An 11,302-nucleotide genomic window follows, 5' to 3' on the forward strand; every position below is an offset into this window, starting at 1 on the left:
ATTTTATCACCCACTCCCTTAATAAATTGGAGATTTTCTGATTGTTAATGTCAAGCGCTTTGTTTCTTGTTCCTTCAAATAATAAATATAACACAGCCTTCGGTTCCTTCAAAGAAATTAACTCTTAAAAATTGGCAGAAATGGCCATTGTGTCTGGAGAAACATTTAGAAAGGATCTTCTTGATAACAGCAGTTTTCTGAGAAACCCAAAACAGGTGTGCAAAATCTTTTTATCACAAGCATGTTTAGGACCTAAAAAGGAACACAAAACAAGTCGTAATTGTCATAAGTTGGGCCACTCAATATCTTACAATTCACAAGTAGCAAAGGAGACAATCAAGTTTCATATCACCCATATGTACTACATAATTGTTATGACCAACTTACTCTTGCATACAGTTTTTTGGTGGTTTATCTTTTCGGCCTCTATAGTCCTATGTTTCAAATGATTTTGTACCCAAAAGTCAGCTAAATGTGGCAGTTCTACAGCCTAACAAAATCAGTCAATAATCAAAATAATGCACAAAATGCTAAGTAATCGGGTTTTACCAGTTAATGCATATGCCGTCAAGGAATTCATGCTTTTTATTAACCAATCTAGCTACTAGCTAAGTTCTCTTCAAATTTAAGTGTGTTGGCTGCTGTTAAAAGCATGTCCATTCCTCCATCTTTCTCCAATTCTCGTCCTTGTTTCCATTTCTTACCAAGCTTATACTTAGGCTTTGAAACATCTTCGCCAGTTCTAAAATTGAAATTCTCATATGTCTTTTTAGCCCGGCGTATTGCTTGGATCCCTGCATCGCATTTTCTGCAGAACCAGTTGCCTTTTGGAATGGTAGTCCGTTTAGGCTCCATGCAATCGATGTGGTATCCATGGTCGCAACCATCACAGAGAACAATCTTGTGATCATCTCGATCAACGAGGCAAACTCGACATAAACAAGAAGGGCAGTACCAACAGTGAGCATATGACTGGACCTGCTTAGTGGACAAACACCTTACATGATAGTATTTACTAGGGCATGAATTGTGACCGCATATCCGTACATCTTCTCCATCTACTTCCTCCCTACAAATTTTGCAATCAGGCAAGTTTCTTCTCCCTATGGACACCTCGATCCCATATGTACAATTTGAATTTTCCTCCAATTCATTGTGTGTTTCATCATTTGTAGGAATGCTCTCATCACCAACAATGTTGTTCAAGGACTTTGGGGCATTCAACCTTTCACACACCACACAATTATCATGTGGAGATCTTATTTCAATAGCAGTACAATTGGCACAGAACCAGCTTTTTTCAGGTAATTCCTTCAAAGCCGGCACGATACAAGATACATGGTACATCTCCTCACATGAATCACAAATCAAGGAGTCTGTCCCATCTGCCTTGCCTCCACAATGCCTGCAACTGCAGACTTTATCTGTAGCACAAACTTCTGTCTGCTGTGGTCTCATAACATTGTCCAATGCATAGTTATGGAACTGTTTGACAAGAATGCATGAAAAGCAATTCTCAAGACCAATCTAATAAATCTGAGGCAAAATCTTTAATCATATCAAGAGTGCATTTTGTAATGATTCAATAAAACGGCAACCACAGCAAAAAAATAAATAAATATAAGGGTCTGAATTTGTTGTGTAAAACAGATCATGTGCACCATTTGTAGTGAAAGCCAGCAAAATCTCCAAATCTAACAGCCAGGACTTTCAGACATTAAGTTTTAAAAATAAAAAAGTCCCTCACCGAGCTGCCTACAACAAATTCTTACTTACCTAAAGAAAAAGTGAACTACAATATTGAATATTATATTTCTTAGTCAAGAAATAATGTCCTCAGATACAAAAAAATCTACCTCAAAACAGAGAATTTTTTCTTTTCTTTGTCATTTTTTTTTTTTTTTTTGGTTCTATAAGTGTATAACATTAATTTAACAAAAACAATGGCATGTGCACAGGGTGTGTTGAAGATAGAGATCAGATTGACCCACAAGTCAATCAATCGGTTTAGTTATGAGTCAACCAAATTAAGAAATTCCTTTAATACAATTTAGCTACGTTAGGAAATTTGGTTATGGCAATCACTGGTTACCAATTCTGTTTTACCAACTCAGACTAATGAATAATAGCATGGTAATTCACTTTCATTCATACATTCTGCACAATCTAAGATTCATCATCTTCCTCACTGCAGAAGCATTTCTCATAAAACTACATGATACTCATGTTATGGAACTCTTCAACACCTTGGAAAGATAAACTTTGACGACATCTGTTACATACCTAGACAATTAGATATTAACGACCTAATTATAATTGAGTGAACTATGAAGGTGGGTTTTGTAACTAGCCTAGCTGGCGAGTGAGAGAGTGAGCATTGTGTCATGAGAGAGAGGTGGGAACCATAAAGGTCTGTCCAAAAGACACGATAAAAAACTAGCAATAAAGTCATGAGGGATAGCTTGCTTTATGTCCTTTTCTCCAATGGGTCTCTCCAAGAAGCAGCCTTTTCACGAGGGATAGCTGCCAATTTAAACTACAAAGGAATGATCTAGAATACATTTCCTCTAAATGTGTGTGTGTTTAACAAGCTAACCATCCCCACAAACCACCACTAAATTAAACTTTTCCTCTTTCTCCCAATAATAAGCACCTTATGAAAAAGCTTAGAATTCACATCCACTTCCATTCGAATTTGGCCTTTTGTCCCCAACTAATTCTTTAATCTTTATTTCAACAAAAGATCCTCAAACTCATTTAACTGGGAACCCTTCTCACAATCTTCACTAGAGATAAGACCTTCCTTACCTATCCTATTTAATGTCTCAATTTCTTTCAGAATTTCATCCTTTTTCACTATAAAATCATTTTTTGTTACAGCTATTATGCTTTAGGACAGTTGATTAATAACCAATACAAATGAATGTCATTGGCTTTTGTCAGAGTACAATAGGTGCAAGGGGAAAAGGATTGCCACTGCTTACTTTTTTCTTCAATGATTAGAAGGGGGTTCCACAACCTGGTGTGTGGAGGAACTCTATGCCAAAGTTGAGGGAGGCTTTGGGGAGCATTTGAATGTATATCAGTTAGTCCTGAAAGAGGCTAGATGTGCTTTGAGCTAAAACTCAATGCTCTATACTCTATTAGAGTTTGCTTCTTAACTTTTCCTTAGTTACTCTCCTTCCAAACTAGGTATTTTGCATGCATCTCTCAAACAGATGCTATTTTAAAAATGGAAATTGTAACCTATTCAGATAAATGCAATATTTTATTTTTAATTAAAGGACCAGGAATCCAGCTAAGTATTCTATCAGATGTGTAGATTAAACCTACTTTCACCAGATGCCACAGAAAAAAGAAACCCCCATAAAAAGTACCCAATAGAGGAAGATAGGAAGTCTAAGCTAGGCCTAGGCTTAGAGAGGAATAGCAGTAACTATTTTCTTCCAGCTAGGATAAAAGCTGCACTAGCTGTAGACATTGGAAGGTCCAAACTGTACCCATGGGGATTACCCGCAACTGGGACCCGTGAAATCCCCACAGGAACCCACCATAGAGACGGAGACAGGGGTAGAGGTATCAGCCCCATGGGGACCGGCAAAATCCCCGCAAATTGAAAATTTACTAAAATGCCCTCACTTATATATAAAAGTTGTAAGTTGTCTTCTTGGATATTTAACATCTGTATTAGATTAGGTTAAATTGTGTTTTGTGTTGCCTTATGTTAAACTTTATTGAACTTTTGAAGGATTGTGTTGGTTTTGTACTAAATTTGTTTAAAAAATTTTGAAGGTAACATGGAGGGGTATCCACTATCCCCTTGGCGACAATTAAACGGAGACCTGTGATGGAAATGGAGCGGGGATAGGGGGCATTTTTCATAAATGTAGATTGGGGGTGGGCGACGGGTACCCATTACTATCCCTACTCTTGTTTATAAACTGAAGTAACTCAATTGCAGACTTCAAAGAAATTCCTTTTCTGTCTTTTTGGTACTTGATGAGATATCATGCATTACCAGCTTATTAAATATTAAAATAAAATTATAATACTCCTATGTCATACCACTTGTTTTTGATCCTCAAATGAACTGTGTCCAGGAACTCCCACCTAAACAAAAAAATTAAGGTAAGCAAAAGGGATAAAAAAAAGCAGGAAGATAAGAATACTCAAAAGCAATTAAAGATGCTTTCCAATAGCGAAGGTTTTAGATTTACATGCTCTAAGTAATACGCTCTTGACAAGTTGGAAAGACTCTTTGCTATAGCAACAATCTCATTTCCAGTGTTTTCAAGCTTTCTCCAAACCTAACCATATCACAAAGATTAAACATATAATTAGACCCAGAAATTACATTCCCCAGTTATCTGCTCAGGGTCTACAGAAGACACTGAGAAGTTCAGTGTATCATTTGTAGATAAATTGCCATATTTACCATCAAATCATAAACTAAAGAAGAAAGATTTCACCTTGAAAAAGAAATGACAACACCATAGTTCAACTCAATGGTTGATATAAACAACATTGACAATAATTTAACAAAATATTAACACCAAACCAGATGCAAACCTACATCAAAATTAGCCAAGAAAAAAAAAGGAAGCAATCCAGCATTGTACAAATCCAGAACTATAGACTATCCTCAACCATGGCAACAATCAGACCAGATCCAGAAATTCCACGGATGAATTAATGTGAAACATTTAGGGCTGCTCGAGTTCTCTAACTTCTAATATATTATCATTCATAACACATGGCAATATTCTACAAGAAATATTGGCCACTACAAAAATGAGGAGACAGGCAATAACCTCATTCTTCTACCGTTTATGTAAATTGTATGTTTTTCTTGAGTGTAACATATAAATAACAAACGTGCTGACTGTTACTTTCAAGTAATTCACAATATATGTTTCTAATCTTTGTAACAAGATTCCATTGAGGATAAGTATATGATTAGATGACAGCACAATTCTATAGTATCATTTCAGAAAAATGCCTCTTTCAATCTATTAAAATCCAAAACTCTTAATGATTTTACCTAAAGTTCTTCTAGGTCTCCCTCTACCTATAGGTGTTGGACTATCATCCATCTAATTTACTCTCCTTAATAGGTCGTTTACAAGCCTTCTTTGCAAATGCTGAAAACCACCTACAAAAAATCTTTTACCATCTATTCCACAATAAGTAACACATTTGATTTTAATTCACTCATTCCTAATCACATGTGGTCAAATTACTTGTTCAATACATCATTTTCATCTAAGGAACATTAGTTTATTTTCATTGATTGCCCAACATTAAATCCTGTACATCACAAGTTCTATTACTGTGCAATATAACTTTTACTTCAATTTGATTGGTATTAAGTCATCAAGTAACATTATTTTTTAATTATCAAAAATGCATAAGATATTAAAAATGGATTGGATCCGTATGAGTATCACATTTTCCTTGGAAAAATTGCCTTTCATAAAAAAAAAAGGGAGGAACTTGTAACAACCAGTATCGAGAAAACAGAGAGGAAAATAATGCACCAGTGATAGAAAAGGGAAAATAGTCAGAAATAGGGACCAAAAAAGAGGGAAATGAAGTGGAATGGTGGATTCAGTGAGAATTCACCCTCTCCACTTAGTGTATTATTTGTTGGAGAAAAGGAAAAGAGTAAATAACAATAGTAGAGGGATGCAAGAGCCCAGCCTCTCTGCAAGCCTGAGTCCATTCTCCAAATTCTCAATGTCCTCCCTCATCATTAATCACTCCCTCAAATTTCCTCTCTCCCAACTGATCACTAACAAAATTAGATCTCAGACCCCTTCCACTACCCTTTTCATGTGCCAATTCTGTTACATTAGTAGGCCCCTCCTTACTCTCACTCTCTTTTCCGTTCTGCTGTAGCTATTAGGCAGAGGGGCTATTTTCCCTCTTTTAGTAATGGGCCCCTTAGAAAATTCTCTTTCCTCTGTTACACCTCCACGGTGAGTGATAGAAGGCTTCATAGTGCACAGCAAGGTTTTTGAGAAATCTTGTGAGATGTTAATTGGTAGAAGGATTGGAGTTCGTCGGATGTATTTACCAAAATAAGCCAATCCCTTCTTTGAAAGACCCGCAAGAAAATGTGCTGTTGATGTGAGTAAAGCTAATGCAACAGCAGTAAATATCCTAGTTTTGTAAAATTTTAACCATGAAGTTGGACATATTTAATAAGATTTACTACCATAATTCATAATTGTGGCCTAGAATAAGCTACAACAAATAAAATTATGATAGTCATTTCAGCACGTGCTTACTGGAGGCTGTTGATAATTTATTACAAACCAGTCATATCAGAATTATTATAAAAATAAATTCCATCGAAGAAGCTTCTAATTTACCTAAAGGCTTGCTTTTCTAAGCTTCAACTTTATCTTTTTAAAATAATCCCAAAACTGGGTTATATAAGAATGAGTCTAATGTGACCTCGAAAAGCTAGCTCAAGAGGTAATGGATGCCCCGGTATTTATAGGAGCAATCTTGGTTGTACCCTTCAATAACTTCAAACTTAACACACTCCCTCACACCCAAAATTGGATATTCAAGGCATGATGTTTGCACAGATGAACATCAGCAAGACAAAAAAACAAGATAGGCTCTAGTACCTTCTTAAGATTGTAGCCTTAACTCCACACCAAAAGCTAAATCAAGGAATACGGGATACCCATGTCTTTACTCTTATAAAGTCTATCTTGTTCAAATCCAAGATTAATATGGTTAATAACAGCTTAACTATTGCATTAGATAAGAGAAAATAACATGAAATAAGCGCAGCAAAATGTTTTGAAGAAATAACCACTAATAAATATTGAAAATTGAATTTCCAGTTAAACATGGTACCATGATGATAGAAAAGAACAAAAGAACGGTAATAGAGGAATGGAGAATTGTATTGTAGCAGCGTAGCCCATGTGATTTTAACCCTCTGTAGTATGAATGTTATTGAATTACCAAGAAAACAGAAAAGGAAAACATAGGTGATAGGATTTCAAGAGACTATCTCACTCCTGAAGTTCTGAGCCTAATTCTCAAGGATCTGAATACCTCAGTCAACACTTTCCATCACCTAAATACCTCTTATCTCTCCCCTACAGAATATATTTCCCCTCAACTACTTTGCCAGCTTAGCAGGTCAATTACAATACTGCCCTGTTATTCCCTAATTCTCCTTATGTATGCTTCCATATTTTAGCTTAATTGCCTACACTGTAGAATGATGTAGGTGCACCATACGCAACACATCTCCTTTAGGTTATTTCAAATGTCAGGATCAGTACAAATTTAAGCACTTCAGGTTCAGAGCATAGAAGTTGAAAGAGACATAAACAACAATAATAGCCATACTATCCAGATATTCAGCTGTCTAAATTTTTCAAACTTTCTCAAGCAAAATCATACAGCCATGCAAAATCTGTTAGTTGTATAGGTACTTAAATTTTACCTGTTGAAAATCTGACAAGAAAAGTGTGGGTGATTGTTCATAAGCTTCTTCTGTCATCCTTGAATTTATGACACTAAAGTCAACTACACTTTCAGGTTTCATTCCATGAAAATTTTCTAGTAGCACCTTACATAATGAACTGAATTTTTCAGAGGCTAAGATATTATGGAACACACGCTGACACTTCTTAGTAAGACCATTGCCATCTGATTCACTTGAACATCCACCATGCATGACATATGCATGCCCATTAGCTTCAAACTGTAACCTATGAGAGGAACAGTCGAAGTGTGACGAGCATTCTTGGCCATCTTTGTCAATTTTAGAAGTTTCCTGCAGAAAAATATGTTGATTTGCAAGATGGAAGAGACAAAAGTAATTTAATAGTGATATAAGCATGATATATGCAGTCCTAGACATAGAACAAACCATGTCGGTAATGGATTTTGGATTACTCATCAGTGCTTCCTTTATGCACCACTTTGTGCCACTGTTATCATTGCCTAATGAATGATATAAATGATTTAGTACAACATTCCCCCAATGTCCATTTGAATTATCTTTTGAAGTATTTCCTACAGCTATACCATATGGTTTCTTCACAGCCTGCATAAAAGGAAATCTTAAATTACAGCTTTGCAGAAGGGATGAAGATATTGTAAGTATTGCTCTTTAAATCATCTAAATTTTGTGAAGTAGGAATTCTACACAAGCCACCCCACCGCTCCACTAACTATTTTGTAAATTGCATTCATATCTAAATTCTAAGAGAAAAATAATGTGCTGGATTCATTTATCGTGTGTGTTCTCCACAACAATTTTGTCATTAACTTCACAAATCAACTAGCACTTACTGAAAGCTTTTTTCTTTAAAAGAAAAAGAGAAAGACTCGTTGTTTAAAAACAGCATGCTCATTGACAAATAAAATCAGACAACAGCAATTTTTTTTTCCTTCTCCTAAAACATTAGCCCTTCAGCAATAATGTCTCTTCTGCAACTCAGATTAACAAATCTTAGACTCACACACTAAGGGGCTGATAGGAACCACAGAAAATAGGCAAAGAGAAAAGATGTATGTGTATTTTTAAACACCAGTAGCACCCACAACTGATATCAGCTTAATATCAGCTTAGAAAGAAGATAACAGTATAGGAATTGCAAAAATGGAGAGAAACCCAATTCAGAGCATCGCAGCAGCTATGACTCTCCTAAGCCTATTTTGCAAAACGGTTGACTGACTATCCTTTTATGTTACTACCCTTTTAATAATAAATTCCTCACACACGTAAACACAAACACACACAACTTGTTACAATATTCGCATCATACACCTCACAAAATGGTTGACTGACTATCCTTTTACAATATCTGCATATTCAGGATGACTCACATTCCCCATGATTCCTACCTTCCCTAGCAGTGAGAGAACCACAAATAACATGTGAACATACTACTATTCTGGTCTTCGCATTCAAGACTTCTTTTCCTCAGTAGAACAAATATAAATAATTCCAAGTGGAATCTAACATTAAACTATTTACAGGAAAAATTATAAAAACAAATCCCTCAATATCAGCACTCTTGAAAATTTTCCAGTCTTATGCATGCCTAGTTGCTAGTGCCTACATAACCCTAAAATTCTAGCAGCTTGTGCATGACAATTCTACAAAATATCAGAAAACAAAACAATACATTAGATATAAAATCTCCTATGCCATATGATAAATGAAAACAGACAAATATCAAAGGCACACATGCAGCAAAAGATGTACAGGATACCTGTTCTGAAAAGTGACTTGCGGCTTCCACACACACTCTGCTTTCTTCCTGAGCTTTGCTTTCTGAACAACTCATCTTTACATGTTTCCGCCTCTTGTATGTCCGAAAACGCCCATCTGCAGTTGACACTCTGGTATTTACAGCTTCCTTCTTCGAATGCCTAATTTCTTTGCTCTCATCAGGACCACTCCCATCAACAATTACCACTCCATTATTTACAGCTTCGGAATACAAGCACCCCTCCATCCCTGCCGTACGTTCAGGGCTATCGGCATTGCTATTTCCATCCCCAGTTTCCATTGAGTAAGGAACCTTCACTTATGCAGAAAATTAGGGTTTCACAGGAAAGAGATCCAAATTACAAACAGATTTGTTCCTCTCCCACACCTCTCTCACAAGGTAATCAAAACACTGAAAATCCAAAAGAGCAAACCTTAATTAACACACAAGTAGTCGAAACGACGCTTAACTGAATAATAATGGAAACCGTTTAGCCCAAAATAATGAAAAAATGAATGCAACTTTGAGAACTAAAGCGCATGCTGTTTAGCACTCCGGGAAATTAAACGCAAATGAATCAATAGCAAGATGCTTTGGTGACACAAAATCTGGAAAAGAAATTGCACCAGAAAGAAAACTAAACACTTGGGCTAATCTTCTTTTTTTTCTTTCTTTAAGCTTCCAATGGATCGGTTACTGATAATGAATCAGAAGCACACAGAGAAGTGAAGCAATCAAGAGAAAAAAGAGTACCCAAACTAGCGGTAGCCGGTAAGTAATGCCTAAAGCGAGAAATCTGAAGATGAGGGGCGTTTGGTGAACTTTGCTGGCCAGCCTGCAGCAGCAGAAGAAGGAGCTATAAATTCTTATCTGGGAGAGTCTCTTTCTTACTCCTTTTTTTTTTTTTGAAAAAAAAAAACCGCAATTTCAAACTGAACCGTCTTTCTGTCTTTCACCGGTCATGGATTTTTCCAATATATTTTCTTACGAATGTATCTACTATCAACCGAACGACTGATTTTCTTTAGATACGGCAGAGATTAGGTTTCGATGTATAAATCCGTTATTGCATTGTATAGTCTTTTTCAAAATTTGAGTGGGGCAATTTGTAGATAGGGCTCTACATGGATTAGAAAATATTCGCATATCCGCGACATCCAATTTAAATTTTACCAATATTATTTTATTCGCACCATAATAGGATTGGATAGTGAATTTGGCAGTGATACGCGCGGACCCAATCCGTATATCTGCACATCATATAAATATCCTAGTTTTTAAATAAATTCTAATGTAATGTGACCTAACCCTAAATCCCGAATGTTACGGCGCTCCTCTCTTACTCTCTGGGCTCTCCTCTCAGACTTTTACTCTGACTTTCAGACTCTGGTTCTCCCTCTCCATTCTGACTGGCTCTACCTCATTCCATCACCGGCGTTAATTATCCATCACCGTCTTCTAAGTTCGTCGTTTCTTCCAGGCTCCAGCTGCACGATCGTCGCCTCCTCCATTGACGCGGTGGACGGCGGTCGCATTCTCCATACACGTTCTCCATAGGCCGCGTTCTCCATAGATTGCGTTTTTCACTAGTGCAGCGCTCACGGTTGGTGGTCTCCTCCAGTGGTGCGATCACCCCCTCCAGTAGTGAGGTCGTCTCCTCTAGCAGCTTGGTCTTCTCTTCCATCGGCAATGGTTGTCTCCCCAAGCGGCTTCATCAATTTGTCAGACCAGGCCTCCTTCGTCTCTATCGTCTTCGCTCTTCAACTTATCAAGTATTATAGGTAATTTAATTTTAATTTTTAAATTAAATATTATAGTATAGACAGAACAAATTCTAAGATATTTCGAAAACATTCTCTGTACATTCTTCAATTTTATATCTTTCTTTGACAAAGGAGAATCGTCCTGCCATTTTCTTACAGTTTTAAATTACTGTCAAAGATTTTCTTTTCTTTTTGAAAAAAATACAATGGCATTATATCATCTTTTGGCAAATCAAAACATGCTTTAAATTATTGGTCTATTTGATTTCGTTTCCAGTTGTCAAG

General features: G+C 36.5%; 1 protein-coding gene across 2 annotated transcripts; it reads right to left on the reverse strand.

The window, feature by feature from the left end:
• Positions 1–259: 259 nt before the first annotated feature.
• Positions 260–10,292, reverse strand: LOC130944778 (PHD finger protein EHD3). Of its 2 annotated transcripts, XM_057873304.1 has the most exons (8): positions 10,008–10,292; positions 9,255–9,665; positions 8,062–8,080; positions 7,904–7,977; positions 7,475–7,807; positions 4,218–4,307; positions 4,066–4,110; positions 260–1,485 (listed from the first exon to the last, which is right to left on the reverse strand). In XM_057873304.1, exons 2-8 carry the CDS (start codon positions 9,552–9,554, stop codon positions 598–600), a joined length of 1,749 nt encoding a protein of 582 aa, XP_057729287.1. In that variant the 5' UTR covers positions 9,555–9,665; positions 10,008–10,292; the 3' UTR covers positions 260–597. The 2 variants fall into 2 exon arrangements, with proteins under 2 accessions (XP_057729287.1, XP_057729286.1); XM_057873303.1 differs by having other exon boundaries at positions 7,904–8,080; positions 10,008–10,290.
• Positions 10,293–11,302: the final 1,010 nt, after the last annotated feature.

This window comes from Arachis stenosperma, chromosome 8 (assembly GCF_014773155.1).
Source record: "Arachis stenosperma cultivar V10309 chromosome 8, arast.V10309.gnm1.PFL2, whole genome shotgun sequence".
Classification (NCBI taxonomy): domain Eukaryota; kingdom Viridiplantae; phylum Streptophyta; class Magnoliopsida; order Fabales; family Fabaceae; genus Arachis; species Arachis stenosperma.

What these genes read in the sequence shown, in the direction of transcription:
- LOC130944778 (XM_057873303.1), bottom strand. Translation starts at nt 9,554, where the DNA reads ATGGAAACTGGGGATGGAAATAGCAATGCCGATAGCCCTGAACGTACG. An exon ending in CAAAATCCATTACCGACATG is followed by an intron (nt 7,808 to 7,903) that starts GTTTGTTCTATG and finishes ATTTTTCTGCAG; the next exon opens with GAAACTTCTAAAATTGACAA. An exon ending in TCTTGTCAGATTTTCAACAG is followed by an intron (nt 4,308 to 7,474) that starts GTAAAATTTAAG and finishes TGATATGGTTAG; the next exon opens with GTTTGGAGAAAGCTTGAAAA.